This window comes from Pteropus vampyrus, unplaced genomic scaffold, assembly GCF_000151845.1.
Source record: "Pteropus vampyrus isolate Shadow unplaced genomic scaffold, Pvam_2.0 Scaffold11, whole genome shotgun sequence".
Classification (NCBI taxonomy): domain Eukaryota; kingdom Metazoa; phylum Chordata; class Mammalia; order Chiroptera; family Pteropodidae; genus Pteropus; species Pteropus vampyrus.
The window spans coordinates 638,862-665,153 of record NW_011888792.1 but is presented as its reverse complement, the minus strand read 5'-3'; the positions used below and the strand labels follow the sequence as shown (position 1 = coordinate 665,153).

The 26,292-nt window shown below is 35.9% G+C and overlaps 1 protein-coding gene and 1 pseudogene across 1 annotated transcript in view; one reads left to right on the top strand and one right to left on the bottom strand.

Annotated features, from left to right (window-relative positions):
- LOC105304617 overlaps positions 1 to 8,525 on the top strand; it is a 20,407-nt pseudogene extending 11,882 nt beyond the window's left edge.
- Positions 1 to 25,807, bottom strand: part of JMY (junction mediating and regulatory protein, p53 cofactor) — an 81,258-nt gene extending 55,451 nt beyond the window's left edge. Inside the window, exon 1 of the mRNA XM_011377333.2 lies at positions 24,527 to 25,807. Coding sequence (XP_011375635.1) covers positions 24,527 to 25,564 — 1,038 coding nt within the window. The 5' untranslated portion in view covers positions 25,565 to 25,807. The remainder of the gene's footprint in view (positions 1 to 24,526) is intronic.
- Between the last annotated feature and the right edge of the window lie 485 nt (positions 25,808 to 26,292).

Sequence of the window (26,292 nt, the reverse complement as noted above, 5' to 3'; positions counted from 1 at the left end):
AAACAGTAATAAAAGTTATGAAGATTATTTTAAGTTTTAAAAGTGTAAAAGTAACACAATGAAACGATGGGTCCTATGAAAAAGAACAGGAGGTGGGGAGACAGTGTTATGTAAACTGTGACCTATTTTAGAGTTAGGTAGAGAGAAAAGGTTATCCAAGGAAGCTTAAGCTGAAATTAAAAGAACCATGTAGCAAGAAAATATTTTACATACTTATTCTTAGTGTCCATTTACCTGGTGATAGTCTCATCTGGCCAAAGGCATAAAATTCTGTTATTCTATCTCATACCTAAAGTTTCCATTTACTATATTCCTTCTCCAACTTCTTGCTTTAGTTATCACATTTTATTATACACATTATTATGTTGTATTTGACTTCAGATTCACTTTCCGCCCAGGTTCTTGGCCTAAAGTGTATAGCACCTAGGCATTTAGTATTTTGCCTACTATATCAGTAAAAATCATCATAAATTTGATAATCTAAAGTGCTTTTATAACAAAAAGTACTATACAAATATTAGTTATCATTCTATTGTTTTAAGGCTATTGTAATTCCAACTTTCATGGCTAACATGGAGAATTTCCACTTATAGTACCAGCTGAGTAGTTCCTACTAGATTAACTCTCCCGCTGATAGTAACTATAAAACCTGGGCAAAATATTATTAAAAATACCTGCAGGCACTGTAGAGTGGCCGAAAGTAAGTAAAAACTGGGGGAGGCATCAACATTTGGAAGAAGAGAGTTTTTATTTATGGCTTCGAGCCTTAGGGCAGGCCCCAGTGGCTTCCAAAGGAAGAAAGTGTGGCTAAAACACAGATAGAAATCCACAGTCTTGGATGCTTGAAGAATCAGAGAACAGAGTTCAGATCACAGCAGCTACAAATAATGGGAAAATGCTTAAAAGAAGAAAGCAAAGGAGGAAACTTCAAATTTGTAGATAAACGAACAAACTCAAATTTCAGGCTGATTACCAAAACTAGGATGAACAGGACAGTCTCTAAGCCCTACAGCTAAACTTATTTATTTTAGCTGCTGCCTTCTACAAGGAAGGCATAATTTGCAGTATGAACTAATCAAATTAACTGTGCTAAAACAAAATAGTAAAAGCCAATACTCTCTAGAGGAATATAAAACAATCCAGAGGCTCTATCATTTATAATATCCAGAATACAATCCAAATTTAGGAGATCTCTAAAGAAATAGGAAAGCAAAATTCAATACTCAAAAGGCAATCAATGGAGACCAACTGCAAGATGAAACACATGTGTATTTAGCAAAAATTTTTAAAGTAGTTATTACAATGATACTAATGGACACAAAGGAAATCTGCTCAGAAAGAATAAACATAGAAAAATCTAAAAAGAGAAAAAAGAAACTTTTTTTAAGAAAAGGGCATCCCAGAACCGAAAAATACCTGAAGTAAAAAATTTGCTGGATGGATATATAGTATAGCAGTAAAGACAAAAAGAGTCAATGAACTTAAAGACAGACTAAAAGAAAATATCTAATCTGAAAAAGAGCAAAAAATGAACAAAGCCTTGGGAATCCATGGGACAATGCTAAAAGGTCTAAGATACATTTAGTTAGAGTTCCAGAAGAGCAGAAAATGAGATAAAAAATATTTCATGAAATAATGGCCAAAAAAGACAAGTTTGGTGAAAGATATCAATTTACATATTCAAGAAGCTCTGAGAGTCCCAAGCAGATATCCAGAACTAGGATCGTAGTCAAATTACTGAAAATCAAAGAGAAAAGAGAAAAATCTTTAAAATAGTCAAAGAAAACATCATCACATAAAGAGGAACACATATATTTGAATGCTGAATTCAAATAAAAAATGATGGGACAACAGACTGCAGTGACGTGACATCTTTAAAACGCTGCATAAGAAGGAAGAAAAAAACAAAACACCAGTCAATCCAGAATTCCATACCTCCAAAAAATTACTCTTGAAGAACAAAGACAAAATAGACATATTTCCAGATAAATGAAAACTAAGAGAACTTATCAGTAGACTGACACTATGAAAAATTTATTTTCCTCAGGTTGAAAGAAAATTATACAGATGGAAACTTAGATTTTCAGAAAATAAATAATACTGGAAATGGTAAATAAATGAGGAAATATAAAAGACTATTTTTCTCTTAATTTCTATAAAATACATGTATTTAAAGCAAAAATTTTAATACTATACTGTGGGGTTAATAATGTATGTGACTATAAAAAATACATATGACATCTATAGCATAAATGACTGGACAGAAAGGAACTTATATGGACACATAGGTTCTTATATTTAACATAATGTGGTACAATATTAATTTTAATAAATACGGTATAATATCTATGGCAACTACTAAAAGAATAATAATGCAAAGAAGTATAGCTTTGAATTCAATAGATTAAAACTGAATTGTAAAAAATATTAAAGGAACCCAAAAGAAGGCAAGAAAGAGAGGAAAAAGAGGCTACAAACAGAAAACATTCTTAAACATAACCTTGTCAAGAATTACATTAAATGTAAATTGACTAAAACAATCTAATTTAAAGGTAGAGAATGTCAGAATAAAAAAAGCAAGACCCACAAGAGATGAATTTTAAATATAAAGGTAAGTATAAAGCAAACAGTAAAGCATAATAAGGCTGGAGGGACTACATTAATTTCAAATACAGTAGATTTCAATGTATAGAGTATTACCACAGATAATGCAGAATATTCCATAATGACAAAGGGTCAATTCATGAGGAAGACAAAAATCATATATGTGTATATGCCTAATAACAGAGCTTCAAAGTACATGAAGCAAAATAGACAAAATTAAATAAAGGAGGAAGCAAATTCAAAGAGTTGGAATATTAGCACTCCTCTCTTAACAACTGACAGAACTAGAAAAATTTTAGTAAAAATGAAGATCTGAATAACACTATCTTAACTTAATTGACATCTATGAAAAATACATTCAGCAATTGCAAAATATATTCTTTTTAATATGTTATTCAGTACCAAGATAGACCATGCTAGGCCATAAAACAAATTTCAAAAATTTAAAAGGACTAAATGGGATTTATGTTTTTCGAATCACAGTGAATTAAAACATCTGAAAAATCCTCAAACATTTGGAAATTAAACATGCTTATTAAAAAACCTGTATGTCAAAGGAATGAATCAGAAGAGCTATTAAGAAAATATTCTGAACTGGTTAATGAAAATACAACCTATCAAAACTCACAGGACATTTTCTAGTCCAGCCATGTAAGAACCTTGGAAGTCATCATTCCCATCCACATTAAGAACAAAGTTAAATCAAAATGAAAATCAACAACTCTTCTTAAATCCTTCATAGAATTGAGGTCATAGAGCAAATTGCTTCCCCTATATTTGGCAAGACAGGCAGAAACAGAATCACCACTCATGGGGGCAGAAGCACAAGAACAGAAACCTTTGTGGGAACTAATACTGGGGTAGGAAAATCTAAACTATAACTGATAGATTGTTAGAGTTTCAGAGTGGATTAGTTTAAGAGTTAAAGTCTCCAGGGGAGCCATGACATTTTTTTTGAGTTTTACCTCAATGAACTCTACCAGATTCTCACAGCGAAATCAGAGAAAACCTTCTTGTATTTCTGGCAAGGTAAGGGATAAAGCAGCCATTTTGGAATATGCACGAGATAATCTGTTCTTAAAAAGGCCTGCTCTCAAGAAAAACTATTTTACCAGAGCCGAACTGACCTAGGGGAAGAGGAATGCCCAACTCTAGACCTCTCACCTAAGGAGGGAGCTGGGGAGGGAACCGAGAAACACTTGTGAAGGTGAGAGCCCAAGGGTACAGGTGCACTAAAAGACTGAAACCTAATCATAGATCTATAATTAGCACTTCCTCACCCCCTAATACCTTACCACTACATCGACAGGGGAATACAAATGAAAAACTGCATGTCATAGAACTTATTAAAGAACTAATTAGGGAAACTCAAAACAAAGGAGAGACAAAAACAAAGACACCAAAGGAAATTTTAGCCTCTGATACCTATAGCTATTGCCCAGAGTAACTCACAGTCTAACTTCTAGCCAGATAAACAAAATCTTACACTAAAGGCATACTTACCTCAGCTCCTTTTACATAGTACATAATGTCCTGTTTTCAATGAAATATTACATGGCATATTGAAAACACAGTTTGAAGAGACAGAGCAAGCATCAGAATCAGATACAGCAGTGATGTGGGTATTATCAGACTGGGAATGTAAAATAGCTATGATTAATATGCTAAGGGATCTAATGGGATACATAGACAACATGCAAGAACAGATGGGTATTGTAAGCAGAGTTGGAAATACTAAGAAATAATCAAAAGGATATGCTAGAAATCAAAAACACTATAACAAAAAGTTTTAAAAGCCTCTGTTTACCTTACCATTAGACTGAAAACCAAAGGAAAAAAAGTCAGTGAACTTGAAGAAATGTCAACAGAAACTTCCAAAACTTAAATGCAAAGAGAAAAAGAATACAAAAAACAGAACAGAATATTCAAGAAGTGGGGAATAATTACCTATAAAAGGATGAAAATTACATTAAACTTCTCTTTAGAAACCATTCAAGTAAGAGTTGAAAAGGAAAAAACCCACCAACCTACAATTCTGTATCCAGCAAAATTACCTTCAGATTGAAAAAGAAATAAAGACTTCCTTAGATAAACAGAAATCAAGAGAATTTGTTGTCAGTAGACCTGTCTTGCAAGAAATGTTAAAAGAAATTTGTTAAAAAGGAAGATGACATAAGTTAGAAGCTCGGCTTTAGATAAAAAAGAGCGTTAGAGAAGAAATAAATGAAGGTAAAATAACATCTTTCCTTATTATTCTTAACTGATGTAACATAATAGTTTGTTCAAAATAGCAGCCATAATTTACTGAATGATTATAGCTTATTGATAAGGGACATGAATGACAGCAATGTTATAAGGGACAGGAGGGAAGAATTGGAAATACCCTGTTATAAGGAACTTAGCACTACATATTTGAAAGAAAGCTTGGATTAGTAGCAAATATATATTGCAACTCTAGAGCAACCACTTAGAAAGTTTTAAAAGTATAACTGATATGCTAATTGACAAAAATAAAATGCCCAATTAAAACCAAAGGCAAAAAAAATCAGAAGACAAAAAACAAAGACAAAACAAAGGGCAAAGAACAGAAAATAATAATATAGTAGATATTAATCTAAATGTATCAATAATCACTTTAAACATCAATGGTCTAAATATAACAATTAAAAGTCAGAGACTATCAGGGTGAATATAAAAACAAGATCCAAATATACACAATCTAGAAGAAACTCACTTTAAATATAAAGACACATAAATTAAAAGTAAAGAGATGGAGAAAGATGCCATGCTAACACTAATCAAAAGAAAGTTGGAGTAGCTATATTAATTTCACATAAAGCCAACTTCAGAGCAAGGAAAATTAGGATAAAAAGGAGCATTATGTAATAACAAAAGGGCTGATTCTCCAAGAAGACATAATAATTCTTAATGTGTACATGCCTAATACCTGAGAACTGACATAACTATGAGGAATAATGCCTGAGGTGAAAATTGACATAACTACAAGAAGAAAGGGATGAATCCATTATTATACCTGGAGACTTCAAGACCTTTCTATCAGTAATGGACACATTTAACAGGCAGAAAATCAGTAAGGACACAGTTGAATTGAAGAGCACCATCAGTCAACTGGATATAATTGACATCTATTAATTACTTTACCCAACAACATCAGAATACACATTCTTCTGAAGCTCACCAAAACAGATCACATTATGGGCCATAACACACTTAAAAAATTTTTAAATAACAAAAACATACAAAATATGTTCTCAAGACTACAATGGAATTACACTAGAAATGACTAACAAAGGTTGCTGGAAAGCCCCAGATACTTGGAGATTAAATAATACACTTTTATATAATACATGGGTCAAAGAAAAAGAGAAATTTTAAAATATTTTCAACTAAATGAAAATGAAAATAACTTTTCAAAAATTTTGGGATGCAGTGAAAGCAGTGCTGAAATGAAAAAGAGGACATCACTACTAATCCCATAGACATTAAAAGAATAAAAAAAATATTATGAGCAATTCTGCCCATAAATTTGACAACTTAGGACAAATTGACCAATTTCCTAAAATGTACCATATAACAAAACTCTAACAAGAATAGTTAATCTGAATAGGCCTAAATCTATTCAAGAAATTGAATCAATAATTAACAACCTTCCAAAATAGAAAGCACCAGGTCCAGGTGGTTCACTGGTGAATTCTACCAAACATTTAAGGAAGAAATTATACCAATTTTCTACAATCCCCTCAAGAAAACAGAAACAGAGGGAATATTTTCTAACTCATTCTATGAGGACAGCACTGGCCTAATACCAAAACCAAAGATATTACAAGAAAGGAAAACTATATGTAGACATCTCTCATGAACACAGAAGCAAAAATTCTCAGCAAAATTTTGGCAATAAAAAGAAATGAGCTATCAAGATGAAAGGATATAGAGAAAACTTAGATGCATATTACTAAGTGAAAGGAAGCCAATTTGAATAAGCTACATACTGCATGATTCCAACTATATGACATTTAGCAAAAGGCAAAATATGGCGAAAGTAAAAAAAAAAAAAAAATCACTAGTTGCCAGCAGTTGGAGAGCACTGGTACACACCAATGAATAGACTGAACATGGAATTTTTAGAGCAGTGAAACTATTTTGTATGAAACTGTAATGGTGGATACACAGCATTATCATTTTGTCAAAACCCAGAGAATTGTATAGCACAAAGATTGAGCCCTAATATAAACTATGGACTTTAATTAATCATAAGGTATCAATATTGGTTCATCAACTGTACCAAATGTACTATACCCATACAACAAGATATAATTAACAGGGGAAACTGCGGGCAGGAGGAAAGGAGTAAATGAGAATTCTATAAACCTGAAGTTAAAACAAAGTCTAGAAATTTTAAAATAATGATACAAACCTATTTAAAGACATAATTTTATATTTCACTGAGTATGTGCTTAATTTTTAAAATAAAACCAAAAATGTTTAAAAAATAAATCCATAATAACCAATTAAAACTCATTTTCATCACTGCTAAGCCCTATTGTTTTATAAGGTGATCAGACCAATGTCTTTCTGCTTTATTAACAAGTGGTTTTTGGCTGTTGGTTTTGTTTATTGGCTTGTTTTTAACAGAGGTCAACTAGTGCAAAAAAAAGAATCAATTCAAACATTAGTGATTTTCACAACTAATAATACATAAATGATTTACAGATGTGGACAGAGGCCAGGCCAAGTGGGATTTTGCTTTTTTGTTTTGTTTTATTTTTCCTTCAAAGACCGCTCTAGTTCCAGGAAAACATCAGGGAATACTTTCCCAAGTAAAAGAACAGAATTTAGTGAAAGACTAGATTTAAGGTAAAGGAAATTAAGGATGACTATTAGGTTTCTGGCAATCATTGAGACAGAACACAGGAATAGAAACAGGTTTTCAGAGGCAAAGATAATAGATTCAGAGAAACTGTCCACATTGCTCTTTAGAGATCCAAGAGGAGGGGTCATGTAGAGAAGGCAAAAAGTCCAAGATAGACCTTATCTTTAAGAAGTCTACAATCTAACTAGGGAAATCAACCAATAGACATAAAAGTAAAATGATTGTAAAAGACAGTAAAAGTTTAGAGAAAAGATGTATCAGAGTGGGCTAATGTAGTTGAAAAAGGTGTTCTAAAGCCAGGATTTGCTCTTTTCCGGTTTTTGCCGGTGGGAGGCACCAGGAGCAGCAAAGTCTCTTGCGACACCCTCCACGAGGCAGTGCAGGAAGTCCTACACTGGAACCAGCAAAGCGCTGGAAGTTTTTGGAAAGAGTAGAGCTGCAGATCACCTTGAAGAACTATGATCGTCAGAAGGACAAACGCTTCTCTGGCACTGTCAGGCTTAAGTCTACTCCCCACCCAAAATTCTCCATATGTGTTCTGGGGAACCAGCAGCATTGTGACGAGGCCAAAGTTGTGGATATTCCCCCCACATGGATATTGAGACACTGAAAAAACTCAACAAGAATAAGAAATTGGTCAAGAAGCTGGCCAAGAAGTATGATGCCTTTTTGGCTTCAGAGTCTCTGATCAAGCAGATCCCATGAATCCTGGGCCCAGGAGTGAATAAGGCAAGCAAGTTCCCTTCCTTGCTGACCCACAATGAGAACATGGTGGCCGAAGTTGATGAAGTGACATCCACCATTAAGTTCCAGATAAAAAAGGTGCTGTGTCTGACAGTGTTTGTTGGCCACATGAAGATGACAGATGATGAGCTTGTGTACAACATCCACTTAGCTGTCAATTTCTTGGTGTCATTGCTCAAAAGGAACTGGCAGAACATCTGGGCTTTATACATCAAGAGCACCATGGGCAGGCCCTAGTGCCTGTACTAAGGCACTGCTTAATAAATCATACTGCTACCATTAAAAATAATAATAGAAAAATAAATAATAAAAAATAAAGCTAGGATTTGAACTAGTCTTGAAGTATGGGAAGTACTAACTAGGTGAAGAAGAGAAACCAAGACTTGAGAAATCACATGAATAAAAGCATCACGAATGAGAAATATGGAAGGAAGTGGGTGGCAGGGTGTTGTTATGTCTCTTGAAGTAGAGAATACACACTAGGGAGGCAGTACAGCACACTGAGTCTATAAATGCAGTGCATTGTAATAAGCAGCGAAACCATCTATAGAGTAGGAAAAAAGACTGATGCATGTGGTCAATCCTGTTTAATTTTTAGTTCACAGAATTCAACTACTAAGTAACCATATAAAAGTGATGGTCATTTAGTACCTGCTTTCTCAAAGTATGGCCTGGGACCAGCAAGACCAGCATCATCTGGGAACTTGTTAAAAATACAGAACCTCAGTGCCTCAGTGCCGACTCCAGACCCAAAGAATCAGAATCTGAATTTTAATAAGATCGTCATGTGATAAGTATGCATGTCAAAGTTTGAGAAGCACTGCTTCAGTGCTTCAATACCTTAATATTCCCATATTAACTATAATGTGAGGGAAAAGTCTCTGTAAAGTTACATAAATTATGTGTTCAATTTTCAAATACATACAATTATGGTACATAACTTTTATCTTGGATATAATTTTCTCACTGACTCACTACATTTAATATTATATTAGATCAATTAGCACTAAACTAAAATAAAGCCAAAATCCCATTTCTCATGGTTTAGTTCTCTATAGAAGCATTTGTATCTATTCTAAGGAATAACAACAAAAACCTTTACTACTGAAGCCAATCACAGAATGACCTTCATGTGAAGATAGGTACTGAGATATGTCCTGACTGACAAAGTCAGCCTAGTCTTATCTCCAGCATGGGCTAGGTTCTTATCTCTAGTACATGGGCCATTCGATGAAGTTGGATGTTTAAAGGCAACTGCCATTAAAACCATCAAATTAACTCTCTTCATTATGATGACATGCTTACTTGTTGTTGTTTGTTTAATTATAAGTTGGTCTTTTACTCCTACGAAGAAACAATAAAATGATCATGAAGATATTCTGGTTCTTTTGACAGAATTCTGCCTATTAATTTGAAAACTGGCAATTAAGCATCCAATGTAGAATAAACTGAAAAACTGCAATAGAAATAGAATTCAATAAGCTGTTATAATTTCTATGCAGAAACCAACTGTCCTTTTATAGTAAATATAAACAATAACCAGTAAAGATTCCATTTACAAAAGAAAAAAAAAGAGGGAGAGAGAAAAACACCTAGGAACAAACTTAAATCTATTAAGAGCCATGTAACGAAATGTTAAAAGGGACAAAAACAATGTAAGTAAATGAAAGACTAATAAAAATATCAGTTCTTACTAAATTAACATAAATTTCACACATTAAAAAATAGCCTCATGACATTTTATGGCATAAGAAAAGCCCAATTTCAAGTTCATATGGAAGAATAAGAGGACAAAAGAGCAAAAAAAATTTTTATAAAGAAGGGTAACTGTGAAGAGTAACTGAAATAACAAAATAATAAAAGTAGAAGAAATGAGGGTTTTTGTTTTTGCTTTAAATAATCTCATCACAGGGACTTTTAAAGCATGACTCAAAATTATAAGAAAAAAAGACTACTAAACTTTGCTGTAAAATCTTTAAACTGGCTACGCAGGCATAAAAAAATAAAGCAGAGAAATAATAAAGGGAAAAATACCTGCAACACATAGACAATTTCCTTAGTCAAATAACACAATTAAAAACCAGTGAAGAATGGAATGGTTCACAGAAATGTCCCCTGAACAAATGAAAACTCACTCATAAGAGAACTGTAAAATAAATTATAAACTAAAACTTTTCATGAGTAAGTCAAAAAGGTTTTGAAAATACAATCTTATGTTGAAAAGGAGATAAAAGAGAAAGCAATTTAAACAAAATGCACATTTTCTTTGACCCAGCAATTCCTCTTATAGAAATATATCCTATAGATATACTTTCACGTGTGGGAAAAGATAATTTATTTTAACAGGAAGAGCAAAAGGTCAGGAAAAAAAACCCTATGTATCAAAACAAATCCATTAATGGAATATTATTTAACCCTTAAAAAAATACATCCTGTTAAGAGGAAAAAAACCTAAGATATATATCAGAGTATATAGTATGTTACCGCTTGAGCTGTTTAAAAAGTAGGGAGTATATATGTCCTACATATCTTTGTATACGTGACTGAATCTAGAAGATACACAAGAAACTCTTACAGGTGGTTACTTCTGAGAAGGGGAACCACAGACTGGGAAATGAGGCTGGGGGAGAGAAGATTTACATATCACTTATACTTTTTTCAATCATGATTTATCAAAGTAAATGCATACATTTTTTAAAGGAAGGTTTTTTTTTTGTTTTTTTTTAATTGAGGTAACACTTGTTAATAAACTTATACAAGTTTCAGGTATACAATATTATAATTTGATATCTGTATACACTATAGTGTGTTCACCACTAAAAGTCCAGTTTCCATCTGTCACCATGTATGTGATCCCCTTTAACCATTTCGCTCTCCCCTCACCCTCTCTTCCCTCTGGTAACCACCAATCTGTTATCTGTATCTGAGTTGGCTTTTGTTTTTGTTCTTTCTTTTTGTTTTATAATCTACATATGAGTGAAATCATGTGATTTTTGTCCTTTTCAATCTGATTTATTTCACTTAGCAAAATATCAAGATCCATCCAGGCCCTCGAGTTAATCATGCTAAGTGAAAGAAGCCAGTCAGAAAAAGTTGAAAATCACATGATATCACTTATGTGGGATACAAAAGTAAAAGTGACAAACAGAGATTCATGGACATGGACAACAGACTAGTGGTTACCAGAGGAAGGGTTAGGCAGGAGGAGGCAGATGGGGTAAGAGGGATCAAGTATGTGGTGACAGAAAGAAATCTAACTACGGGAAGCGAACATACAATGTAAATAAATATATATATACACATATATGTATATACATATAAACATATATACATATATACATATATATGTGTATATATATATACATATATACATATGCCTTATTGTTAAAATATACAGCTGAAACTTACTGGATTTCGTTAACCAATGTCACCATAAAAAAAAAAAATCCATCTATGTTGTTGCAAATGGCAACAGTTCACCTTTTTGTGGCTAAGTAGTATTCTATTGTATACACAGTGGATCCTTGAACAATGACAGGAGCCGGGGGAGTTAGGAGGGCTAACCTCCTGTGCAGGTGAAAATCTGTATAACTTCAGTCGGCTCTCTGCATACGGAGATTCCCATCCTCAGATCAAATATGCTGACTTCGATCTGTGTTTGGTTGAATCCACAAATTGGCAACCCAGGGATACAGAGGGCCAACTGTACATTTATTGAAAAAAATCTTTGTATAAGTGGACACACACAATTCAATCCTGTATTGTTGAGGGTCAACTGTATGTACCACATCCATCCATTCTGTCCATTCTTTATCCATTCTATCAAATGGATACTTAGGCTGTTTCATATCTTAACTATATAAATAATGCTGCAATGAATAAAGGGGTACATATGCCTTTCTGAATTAGTGTTTTCATATTCTTCGAATAAATACTCAGAAGAGAAATTGCTGAATCATATGATAGTTCTATTAATATTCTGAGGAACCGCCATACTGTTTTTCACAGTGGCTGTACCAATTTACAATGCCACTAACAGAGTGTGAGAGTTCTCTTTTTCTCCACCTCCTCTCCAACATTTGTTATTTCTTCTTTTTGATAACAGCCATTCTAACAGGTGTCAGGTAATATCTCACTGTGGTTTTGATTTGCATATGCCTAATAATTAGTGATGTTAAACATCTTTTTATGTGCCTGTTGGTCATCTGCATGTCTTAAAGAAGGTTTTATACTCTATTCCTCCACCTCAAAGGTACTGACTTACACATGAAAAAGGAAATTTAAATTATCCCCTTTGCCACAATATCCAAAACCATACATACTTTTCCAAAAGATGAGGTATGAAAAATAAGAAAATAATACATGCTTCTCTTTCTGTGCCCACCTACTTATTATTCATAAGTAGATAAATCATGTGTTGAATCATCTATTTTAAGCTACAATTGAAAAGGATTATGAAAGTAATAGCAGCTGTGTCAATGATCAATTTCTAATGACAGCACTCTTCTCAAGTCCCAGAAATCAATTCTAACTGGTGGCAAAGGTAGGTACTCACTTCCACCACAGCTTTACCACCTCAAAACTGCAGCATATCAAAAACATAATAACCAGATTAAGAAATAATAGAACAAGAAAATGTGTAAAACAAACAAACAAAAAAAGGCCACAATGACAGTCTTTACAATAAATTATAAACTATGCTTTTATAGTTTAAGAAAATAATTCTCTTCTTACAAGAAAATGTACATTCACAGAAACCCTGTATCTTTTATTTCACTTGAAAATGGAACACTTTCTTTGAGACAAGGATTTTCTACCAATTTTAGGAATAGCAAAACTGTTAAAAGAATGAGAAAAAGCCCAAACAGTAGCAACATCTCTCAATAACAAAATTCCCCCAAGTCATTTACAAGTGATCAAATGCCGCAATTCAACAGTAAGACAATCTTCAGACACTAGGCTTCTTTGAGCTCTTCTTACAGAGATACTAAAGTGTAACGCACTAAACAGTTTAGATACTGTTTTCCCCGAACACAAAAACATTAAATCATTATATGTTTATTAATTCACAATACTACTCTACACAGCTATGTGCAATCAACAAGAAAATCAGTTATTTTATTCAAATATTAACATATATATTATTTTCCACATGTCCTTTATCCTCAAACGGAATAGTACTTTACAAAGCTATTATGCAGCAACTTAATACTCTTGCAGAGAAGCCCAAGGCATCTCAGCTAACACTAATTTATTAATTTGTCTTCTTTGCTATAAAGTTTCACGTTTTCCCAATATTAGATTTCTTTAAACCAATTATAGCTTCAATTAGCAATTATTTTAATCCAAGTATCTGCAAATAATCTTAAAGAAAATGCATTTTAAAATTTCCAAAGATAGTTATGAAGCATTAGACTTTTAAATCTAAACCATTTCCTATAATCCACATAAAAGAATTCAACTAGTAAAAGAACATAACCACTAACCTATTATAATAACATAATTTAATTTTCTACTTTGCTAATCAAACTGATGAAATCCAGGGAATAAACTGAACTGCTGACATTTGCAGGTCATATAAACTGTGCAATGTGCAAGGTGCTATAAACAATGCACACACAAAAAAATGAGTAGAAAGAAACTAGAAAGAGTAGGATTATTTAGGATTATAGGGAGAACCTGAATTTAAAATGTGGAAAATGCAGGTTTGCTAAATTTGAGAAGACTCACTGATGGACAAAGAATGAGAATGTAGGATCTGAATGAGAATACTACATGCTTGCAAAGGATGATTTCACAAGGGCTCAAGTAAAACCAACACAATACAGAGATGCAAAGGAAAACAGAGATGCAGAGGAACAGGGGCCTAGAAAGTAGAGTGGAATTATTTCTGCTTCGAAAGCTGACATATCTCTCATGCAATTTTAGAAAGTTAGTTTGCTCTACTGACTCACTTAAAAGAAATGAAGCAGCATTGTATAAAACATGAATTAAATATATTTGTCTAATAAGTAAAACACTTCTCCCTTTCCTTTCTTTCTAGCTTCCCTAAGAGACCTTTTTTTTTTCCTATGCCTCTCCTATCTAATCCTGACAAGAACAAGGCTCTTAACTCATAAGGTCTCAATTATCAACATTTGAAACAAAGCTCTGTTTATTGCGAAATATCTCTAGGGCAAGGACCCACCACTTTTATCAGGTTCTTAAAGGAGTGACAACAGCTAAAAACAAAAAGTTTTTTTTATGACCCTATAATCACTGCAACAAAAAACTGCAAAACCACCCTGTGCCACTTCTTTTCCCAGTGTATTCAAATTTGGTTTCCAGCCCAGGAACCAATTACAAATACAGGAGGAGAGGAAGAAGACACCTACTATGTTTAATTATGGAGTTCCCATCCTGTACTTTGTCAATTAGAGTTAGTTCAAGGGTCATCTCTCTGACTTCTGGATTATAGGACTGCTACTATCCTTGAAGATCTTGGATTAATTTTTGAAGTCCTAGATATAAAATTTTAATTCTCTTGTGCATAGTTTCATAACTTTCTTCTCTAATGTGTCAAACCCAAAATTGAATGCTTATTTTTTTCTTAATTAGAAATATGTGTAACAAAACAATAAAATCTGCAAGTTATATCTCCACCATTAAATTGTTATTAAGACATACAAATAATTATCTGCTTATGAAAAGGGGTGACTCAGGACTAGCACTGGGGCAGCTTAAATGGTAGAGGCCTATCCTGGCAATGAAACTGGATCTGTGACTCTGGGAACTCCCCTTAGATCTATCTGGTCTGTTTCCTCAACTGACTAGTAAGGACCAATGCTACACGAATTTTCCACAAAGCACACTGCTCAACTCTCTTACTGTTTCGTAAAACTGTTAAATCATTTTTATTATATGTTTATGTTAATCATTGATTATTTGTTAATAACTGTTAATTCTGAAATCCAATTTTAGAAAGTATAAAGGTTATTGACAGTAATAACTCATTCTGATACTTTAAAAATTGATTTTCAGATTCTTCACTGCACAGCTAAGTGGTAAATTTGACTTCATTTTACTCTTGGAGAAATATATGCCTTTAGTTAAAATGTTAGCTACACCCAAACATGTCCTTACAAAAGCCAACTTTAAAACAGTTCAAAGAACATTTACTGAGCACCTACTGTGTAAAGAAGCACTAGGGAATTTGAGCATTAGAAAACAATAACAAAATCCATCTTTGTCTCTTAGAGATTTACAATATATTTTAAAGGGCAGGTAGTGTCCAAAAAGAAAAAAACACAGAGCAGCAGTTATGGATAATGATATGAGCTGTATATAACGTTAAGATCTCTCTTATCTCTGAATTTTTGACAGAAATTCCTATGAATTCTCACAGTGGTCAAAAATGACTTTCCATGGGAGGGGCATCTGATCTGGCCCTGGAAAGAAAGGTAGAACTTAGACAAGCAAGAAAGCAAGACATGGGGGGTCAGAGGGATGTGGTGAGAGGGTCTTGTACAGTGAATTCAGTGAATGATGGGTAAAAGAGATTGGCAAGAATAAGAAAGGTCCATGTAGAGAAGAGAAAGAGTTAAGACTGACAGGCTAACCAAAATGGGGATGACCCTGAAAGCCAGGAATCAGTACTCTGTCTACAAGAATGGAAGAGTTCATTGAGGGGGGCGGAAGGTGGAGGGGAGAGCTGTGTGTGTGTGTGTGTGTGTGTGTGTGTGTGTGTGTGTGTGTGTGTTAGAGCTGGAGAGGTGAGTATTAAAGTGTGAAAAATAAAAGTAATGCTTTAAAACAGTTCAGGAACAAGGTATAGAAAGTCTACATTGCAAGGAAGACATGGGGGAAAGAAAGCTAAAAGCAGTCTAGTGATGAAACAGTGAGAGATTAAACAGGAGCAACATGGGAAAGCAGTAACTAATGCACAGTTCTTCAGTTCTAAAATTCATATTTAACGTTTCTGAATTGGTGTGCATTTACAAATGAACATGTATATAAAACATAGCTTTGACTTTGCCCATAATGAAAAAAACTGTCTCAAAATTGATCATGTGTCATAATCAATGGCTTCTAAGAACCAACACACACCAGATTTGGAAGAACTAAATAGTTCTGGGAATTGATGAGAGCAAAGCATTTCCAAAGAAATAGCAAAGACTCAGATGAAAAGCGGCTGCTCCAAATAGGGCTACAGACCAAATATGGGATGGCAGGTAGAGGATGTGCTCTGGATAAACAGAACAGACAGGAAAACAGCAGGACTTTCAGGTGCAAAGGAAAATTGGAAATGCAGGACTAGAGCTTTGGGATGGGGGATGACCAGATGACCACAGGGCAGGAGTAAAACTTCACTTAATATCTTAACAAACATACACAGAATCAAGCACGAGTTTTAAAAACAACCTACTCATATATTACATAGGAAACTGATAAAAATCAACAATTTATAAAAACTCAAAAACTGTATCTCCAAAAACCATGACCTATGGCATAACAGTGATATGCTGTAACCTTTCCTCTACCAATTATTCCATTGCACTTTCCAAGATGGCTAACTTGACCATAAAGGTATTTTGGTATACCCAGCCCTAGTATACTTTTCAAGCCATTAAGCTACAAAAAGGGTTTAAGATTATCTCCAGAAAAAATCATTTGCAATAACAGTGCCGTTCTTCAGTAAAGACTGGGGTAGGCCTGGCACATATTTTCTATAATTGCTTCACATTTCAAAAAATGAACATTACAAGACTGTTTCAGTTAAACAGCTTACCTATATTTATACATACAGTTCAAAGGTCAGCTAAAGCAAAATCTACATTAACCATCTAGACCCTGTACCCCAAAGTGTTTGACTTTCCCTGAAATAAGAACACTTACAAAACCCAATAATTATACAGAATAAGAAATAATTATACTATTTATAATAACAAAGAAAACACCAAAGGTATGTCCAATTGTCTTCAACCAGATTAATTTTCCACTCCTTCCCAACCAAACATGAATAGTAATTTTCAAGTAAATTGACATGTAAAAAATTAGCATATGCAAATATCTAACTTCTCTTCATAAAAAATAAAATTCTGGATTATCTGAAAAATATACTAATAATAAAGAGGGGGAGAAAAGTCTATTATTAAACATGTTGTACCCTAAAGGCACATTTAAGTCTGTCTTATTTTTTCCATAAAGATGATATTTTAAGTGGTGGTTGGACTTCTTAACCACACAGCCCACAAAAATGACTACCCAAAGGTAAATTTAAAATGTGCAATGAAAAATATTAGAATACAACATTTTGCAAATATTAAAATACTGGTCAGAAAATAAAAAATACTGGTCGGAAACGCCAGCACTTAAAAAAAGTAAGCTGATTTAGAAAGCATGACAGAATTTTTAGGGAAGCTTAAAGAAGGGAGCTGTTTTGTTTCCTATGGTATGCTTAGCACCCGGCATAAAAACAATTTATTGAATAAATGATTGATGAGGATAAGACTTAAAGACATTTATAAGGGTTTCCAGAGGTTAGTTAATGCTTACTATTTTCTTTAATAGTTATTTCAGTTGGAATATTTCCAAATCAACTGTGATCGAGATTGCCCAAGATGCTTACAAGCAAAAGGGGAATATAGAAAATGAGTTATCGAAAAAAAATTGATTTTGAAAAGGACCGCCATAATACAACTATTATGCCACTTTACAGAAAAAGAACCAGAGATAGAGGCTAAGTAACTTGCCTAAAGTTAGGTAGCTGGTATAAGGTAGATAAAAGGTGTGAATCCTAGGCAGCCTAACTTAAGCTTTTAACCACTCACTGCCCTATATGTCCCTACTCATAGCCAGGGCTATTGTTTTTTGCTTAAAGGAACGATACTACTCTTTTAATTCTAGGATAACTGAAAATATGATGAAGTATTTCACTGAAAAAGGGAAAATCAAAAAGAGTAAGCGAGGAGTGGTGTAGTCAGACGAGATGAAAAGAGAAAAAAATTACAATTCGATTTTGGAATTCCTTCCAGTTTTTATTTAGCAAACTCACAAACATGCTGAATACTTCATATAAGAAATATCTGTTCCCCTATCCAATTCATTGAAGATCATTTCCACCATGATAAATAAAATACATTTATTGCAAGTTTCAGGTCTCACAAGCTCAATGTATAGAGTAAAACTTGCTTAAGAGCCAACTCCAAGGTCCTCCAGGCAGCTAGAGACTTTATAACACACTATTTACACAGCTTCACTATAAGCTGGCATATAATTTCCTTTTACTAAAATAATGAATGTTACTCATTCCCATGAATTTTTCAAGTTTAAATATTGCTACTCTAAAGTTAACTCTAGGCCCGTGTCTCTTAACGCTTCATTTCTTTAACTCCACTTGTCATAAACCTTTTATTTTCATTTAGCAATCTCAATGCCGAAATTCACATTACCTAATATAAAAGAAAAAAAGGAGGCAAAATTTCCAAATAAAAATAAAACAAGTTAACATCCTTAACTGCCCCCCTCTCCCACAGAAAAATTTATCCAGTAAGATAATTATCCAGTAAGATAATTATTTAGTAAAGTTATGAGGGGAAGAGGAGGATAACATTAACTATTTGAGATTATGGATTAATTGCTTAAAATAGGAATAAACAGTGAGAGGGAGGAAGTAGATTTTAGATCTTAGCTTAGAATATACCAAATTCCCTAGTTTTACTGTAGGGGGAAATGTATTAAGAAATATTTGGGGAAGAAAATTAATTTTCTTTAATATAACATATGTTTGTGAAGACTTTTAAGGAAAATTATCACACAGTCCAAATCGACTCACCTTTAGCAAGCTTAATATAAAATAGAATTTACAATAGAATATTTAAGCATTGGTATAACATTTATTCTTCCTATGGTTATAGGAAAATTATATTTTTATAAATGAGTCTGTATAAAAAAGACAGATGCATTCCATCTCACATTAGAGCTTTATGTATTTACATGTAGGCACAAATTTAAATTAGCCTCCTTTGAGATTACAAGGTTCTCTAATCACAGACAACATTGTTGATTACAGTGTATGGACATAATCAAGGTTTTCCAAAAACAGTCAACAGTCAGCCACTGTTAATGTTTTTATCAAGTGATGAGACATTAATCATGCATTTCAATTTGACAATGATTAAGTTCATCAGCCTTTCTACAGGGATGAAGATAGTCCAAGGGTTAAGAAAGCAGGCTGAAATACTGCACCAATATTTGTTGAATAAACTAAGTCCCAAGCCATCATGCCCTTAAACCTTAAAGTTACAAATAAAATTCCAAATCACTAAAGGAACTTCATACATTTATTGTTAAGACTGTTCTTCTCTATAAAACATCTAGCCCATCAGGCTTCTTTTTGTTTCAGAGCCTATTCTATAAAACAGTCTGAAAAGAGTCTATTACATGCTATATAATGCCCATATATTATATTACTGTCTATATTATGACCATAGAAACTTTTAAATTCAAAGACAAGCATAAAAAGGCAATTCCACACATTTAAGAAAACAAAGTTTGCTAGCTTTTTGCTGAATGAATCCTTCTCTGCTCCAGGTCAGTTTCAACTTAGACACTATGTTAAGGCTAATTGGTATTAACAGTCTCCCACAAAAAACTTGAAAAGCCAAATGAACTTCACCACTTCTACCAAAAAACAAATAGCATCAAGAACTATTATTTAGCCTTCACTGTTTATTCTCTTAACCTTGCGACTTAATTTTTCTCCTATCAACAACTGAGGAAACAGGTCAGATTCAGAGGCAGCAGACTGTGGACTATTAAAAAGTGAAAAGAGACATGTGAACTCCCCCACCCCGCAAATAAGCACATATACATAAGCAGTCTTTCTATAGCTACTTGCCCCTTCTGTTAAATAACCTCAGAAGTCAGGAGTTGTTTACAGCTGAGCCATTTTAAGGTGCAAAGGAAAAAGTGATTGGGCACTCCTGTCTTAATATATATAAATCCATCCTTGCACTCCTAGGCAACTTCTTTTCTTCTAAAACACAAGATGAAGACTCTGCCCCCATACCATGCCTATCATAATCTGAAATGAAACAAATGAGTTATCTTAATTTAAAAGTCATCACTGGACTAGACTTTGTAAACATTGTCACTCTTCCCTTCTCAGGAGTAGAGAACATCCCTTCTAATGTCTTCAGGGAAACTAGGCATGGCAGAAAAGGAACACATTTGGAGTAAGACAAATCTAGGTTTGAATCTGAGTTTGGTCACTCCTTAGCTGCTTTAACGTTGGCCAAATCTGCGTAACATCTTTAAATCTCAACTTCTTCCGCAAAATAGGTAAAAATACCACTTAGCTCAAAAGACAGTGGGGAGGATGAAAGGAGATAGGTAATTTGAAGCTCCCAATAACTATATAGCTAATATTAGTTATATTCCCTGAAAGAAGTGTTGAGTTGAAAACTGTAGAGAATTCTTATTATATGAAGGAAGTCAACATTAACACTTCCTCTAAGTCTCCTTTTATAAGTGCCACTTTGTCAGGCACTTTTTCATATTGTCTTAATTAAATCTTAAGATATCCTTTAAGTATTTTCCCCACTTCCCTGTTTTAAAGAGTTTAAATAACTAAGCAATTCACTGAAGTGGTAAGTCTGTATTCGAATCCAGATCTTTCTGACTCCAAACCCTAGGTAGGCTCTGGCTACTGTGTGCCTTACATGACTACTTTTGAAAGCACATGCTGCTCTCGTACAGTGGTTTCAATTGGAAAGGAATTAAAATCAACTGGAAAGAAGTTAATATTGAGGACAGTTTTACAAACATAGTAAATTCCAAAGAGAACACATTTATAGATATTAATCAAGCCTACCATCATAGTTAAGGTTTATTATCTAAAGGATCACAAATAATCATTTCAAGAATAGCTGTCCTTATATAGAAACCATTATTTACAAAACCCCAGGCCCTCAAAGGTAAGCCACAGTATGGATCACTCATGCAAACACACTATAATACGATCCTCAGCTCTGACCAACAACTAGGGCTACTGCTGAAACCATTTCATGAGGCCTTGGTGGCACCTGATTCATTCAGGGATTGAGTGCCTGCTGTATAAATAGGACTTCTTGCAGTAAATCCTTGTAAAAGTCCACGACAAATCTACCATATAATAAATTTCACATTACATTTGTTTCAAGATTGAGGTCCTAACTGGTATACAATTCTTATGTCATCTAAAAATAATTTCCCATTAGTACTGTATAAATTGTGGCTCCTCACAAGCTATTATTTCCAATTAGATGACCAAATTTGTGAATCATTAATAAAAACTTTTAGCCGAAAACTTAAGGTTTAATTCTTCAATATTTCGCAAGACAAGGATATCAGAGTACTTATAATCCCATAATTAATCATAAATGTACTCCAAAAATTAAACTCGAATAGAGTTTGCAAGGCACACCAGCCCTGTGTGCTAATTTACAAAGCACATAACTTAAAACTGCAGTTTCAAAGGTTTTTGAAAAACACCTTTAAGAATTCAAAGCCTCTCTCCAAAAATGCAAGTATGCCTATACATGTAAAACTTTACATGCCCATTAAAGTCCATCTATAACTCCCCTCTATTTACAGGGAATTCACCAACCCCAGATAAAGACCCCTTATTTAGGAAGCTATTTACAGTTTTAAGAGAATTTTTCTCCTACTTTTTATATGTATGGTCCCTTGAATAATTTACATTTATCATTTTATAAAAATTTATTTACCCACAACTTTACATTAAAAGGACACTTCTTCCAAATCCTTTAAATTCTTGCAACATTAAAAAGAAAGTCTAGTGTCTTTTGTCCACAAATATTAAGAATGCTCACAAGATGTGTGGCCCTGAACTAGGGGTGGCAAAGAAGAAAATTCTAAGATATTGTCAAGGCCAGTGACCTTGAGAAATCTGCAATCTATTTGTACAGTCTGTTCTATTAAAAAAAAAAAATTCTTTCAACCATTTACTGACCATTTTGAACAAAAACAGGTGTCTTTAAGCTGAAACCTTTAAATAGATAGGAAAAGGAATTCTGCAGGAAAAAAGACCAGAAATGGATTCAGAGAAATTAAAGGAAAGACATGAGCTAAATTTTCTAAGCAACATAGTCCTAAGAATGTGTTTGATTTACCACACATACCTAGCATTAAAACTATAGTCAATTTCTCAAGTTCAGTCAACTTGAGAATTGGGAATATAAAAACACTGAATTAGATGTAATTACTACACTCAATAGAATAACATAAAATGACACAAGTTCCATAAAAATTTTACCTAAAAAAAAGGTTACTGAAAACTATTATGATAGCAAGGAATGTAAGCAGCTTGGTATGGATAAAAGAGTACATGGCTGGTGTGCTAAACACCCATTATCATGCCCATGGCAGACATCACTAATTAATCATACCACCCTTTCCCCCTACTGAGCCTCATAATTTAAACATAACTTTCCAGTAGAAATCAGGGTGGGCATTATAACTGAACCTATTTGTTGTCCTTGATAGTTGTTTTTTAAATACTGTTAGAGTCAAATGAAGCACCAAAATTTATGTATTAATGTTCAATGAATTTATAATGAATTTCATTTATTTTGAAGTGTTCCCCAAAATACAAAATCCTCTTTAAAAGTTAAAATTTTTCTCTGTTAAAGAGAATAAAATATTATGGTCAGTATAATCTTAATTAGAAAAGCTTTCTTTTTAAAAAACGTAATTGCCCCATGAAAGAGCTCTAAAAAACTGCAATTAACTATATTTTTGACAGCCCTCATTTTTACCCAATTTGAATTTAAAAACCTGACAAAATAAGTTTTTTTGTGTTATCAATAAAATTAAAACCACATGCCTATATCACTTAGAAATTAAAAAACATAATTTTTTAAAAATGCAATATGTATCTGTAAATAAAATAAGAAACACTTTGTCCTTGCAGTTTAAAAAAAAAAAAACCAGGTTAATATTAGCAAAATTCTAAAGAAAATACATATATGACATTTAAGATTTCTGTCACTTCCAAAAACAATTTTAGGTATAACACAGACTCAGAAATGAGATGATAAAAAAAGAAAATAAAACAGCTCCCTAGAACTCTAGGATCATATTATGGGTGGGTGATGCTTAGCATTAAGTAAACTAATAGGAAGGAGTGAAAACCTGGATTCAAGGAAGTTGTGAGAGTACTATGAGATAAGTGAGAAAATTATTTCCTAAGTCTTCGAGTCTAGTAAAGAAAAATAATAGTCTACTAGGAAACCAGAAGGCTCCAGCTTTCTAGCCTTAATAGCAAGATTCAAGTATTATATAGGTAAGGTTAACAGATGACAACGCAATGTTAGGAACATAAACACCATAAAAAGAGGCATTCCCCACTCCAAGTCCAATCTCAACTGGTACTGATATTAAAAATAATAAATTGCTTTGAGAAATTATATGTTAGTGTCCACTAAGGGAAACTAAGTATATCTTAAAATACTTTTTAATAAAGTTCCTTCAGAAGTTGTTAACTAGGCATGACCTCAAATTATACATATCTTAGGCACTGTAGAGCTCCCTATGTATACCCACTCAAACCTTTCCCCCATATTTCCTTTTAAGGATTACTTTGAATGAGCTTTTGCACTCCTTTTACTCTCAGATACAAAAGTGTACTAAACATTCCTGCCCAGGACCTTTTTTTCTCCCTGAAACAAGAGTGAAATGCATCCAATTGTCACTTGGTGCTTTTTCATTTGGACAGACCACTCATTTGGAGAAAAATGAATTTAAAGGTTGCCTAAGTTGCTAAACTACATATGGAGGTAAAAACAGACCAACTTTGCTCTATAAGACAAACTACTTTGGCTAAATAAGCATGACACAAAGAAATGACACCAGGGTTAATACTTGGGCAGTTATTGCTGGAAAGAGCTTCAGGGACATGCAGCTTTTTTTTTTTCTTTTACAGGCTATCTTTTTTCAGAGTGGCTCTAATATTATTGGCAGTACTGAGACGTAAACAGAGATCTTACTATATAGAATGTATCTGATAAATGGGGAGAGGAAATCTAAAGACATCAAAGGTCCTTCAGAAGGCCAATTAAGGAAACCCACGGTTTTCCTACCACTGAAAGGAATGAAGGGGAAGACAGAGTCATAAGAACCCAATCGTCTTCCTTTTCCCTTATCTAGAAAAACAAGTGTCCCAACTGTGCACAACCCAGACCGAGGCTCCAGCCTTTGGTAATAAGTAACCCAAAGCGATGACCGGAGCCCACACTAGGATCTTACCTCTTGGATGCGCTTCCTGGCCCGCTGAAGCACTTCTTCGTAGCCTTTCTGCCGCAGCTCGCTAAGGCTTTCGTAATACTCCTCAGGATCATCGGTCTCAGTGAAGAGTACCTGGGAGAGGATCTTCCAGCCGCAGGTGTCTAGGCCGTGGCCCAGGTAGACCTGAAGCTGGTAACACAGAGTGTCTATCTCCTGCTCAGTCATCTCCGGGGCGCCTCCGAACAGCACGGTCCACATGCCCGAAGGCTCCTCGGGGAACACCGGCAGGCACGGCTCCAGCTGCGAGTTCACCGAGCACAATTGCTGGTGCACAGAGCGCAGATCCTGGAAGGAGAAGAGCCCGGCCCAGCTGCACTCCTCCGCCGCGGACTCCAGCTCAGCCGCGGGTGGCTGCTGCTCCGCGTCCGAGAGCTCCAGGGACGCCGGGGCCGCCTCGTCTTCCCTCACCATTTCCAGCACTTCGATTTCCTCGGAGACCGACCCGCCAGCGCTCACTACCCGCACCGAGGTCACTGGGGCCTCCCTGGGCGCCGGCGGGAATGCCACAGCGGCGGCCCCCACATCTCTGCCTTCAGATCCCCTCCGGACCGGGCTGGCCTTGGCTCGCACTGGGCTCCTGAGAGGGCTCTCTGCCCCTTTGCCGGCCGGACTCCGCAACAATGAGTCTCCGCGAAGGTTGCGCGCGCTCCGGGGAGAGCCGCCTTCCGCCCAGGCCGGGCTCCTACGGGGTCCGGGGCTCCTTCCCAGAGTCGCAGAGGCAGTGGCCTCGGGCCTCCCCTTGCCCGCCGGGCTGCCCGGCCCGCGGGTCTCGTCGGACGCGGCTGCGCCAGATTCGGCGCCCCCTCGCGCCCCCGCCTGCTCCCGGGAGCCGCTTCTCTGTCTCTGGGCCGTCCGGTTGTGGCAGGTTATGGCAAACTTGCCTTCAATCTCGTTCCAGGCCACAATAAAGACGAATTTGTGTTTCTCGCGCTCATCGAACACATGGGGCCGCACGGCCACCCAGTCCGACTCGAGCGTCTCCTCCAGCGCGAACGACATGGTGGCTCCGGAGCCAGGCCGCGGAGGAGGCGATGCTGGCCCTACCCGCCCGAGGACTCGCCGGCTGGCTGCGCCGCGCCCCCGGCTCAACTTTGCTGGGCGCCTTCAGCCATCTTAGCGCCCTAGCCGGCTCTCCTAGCTCGCTCTCCCGTCCCTCCGCACTCAGACCCGCCACGCTCCTTTGTGGCGCGGCTCGCGGGAAAGACAATACGCGTTGCTGGAGCAGGTAGTTCACATGGTCACGTGCGGCCGGATCTGTTTACAAGCCCGGTGCTGCAGCAGCGCCTCACGCCCGCCCCGGCCGCCTCCAGTGCGAGGCCGCGGTGCTGCGACTGTAGCGCTCTGGAGGTGAGGCGCGGATCCCGCGGGGCCAGGCAGGTCGGTAAGAGGTCGGGGCCCGCGGTGTGTACGTCTCCGTCGTTTGTCCGGGCTGATCTCCCCGCCTCTCCTCCTCTTCTCAACCGTCCGGAGCTGCCTGACGGATGGATGCGTCTCCTAAACTCTGCGCTTCAGTATCGCCACAATGTTACCATTCGGCTGCTGACGTCGGCGGCTCCACGAGGGACGTAAACACGGGCACGTGCCGCACGCTGGTGACGCGGCGGCGGCGCGCGCACCCGCGCGCCGTCACCGCCCCTCAGCCTTCCTCCGCCGCTCCCGCGAGCGGCCGCGCGCCAGACTCTTCCGTCCGCGCTGTCTCCTCCTCCCGCGGGAAGGAGCCGGCGACC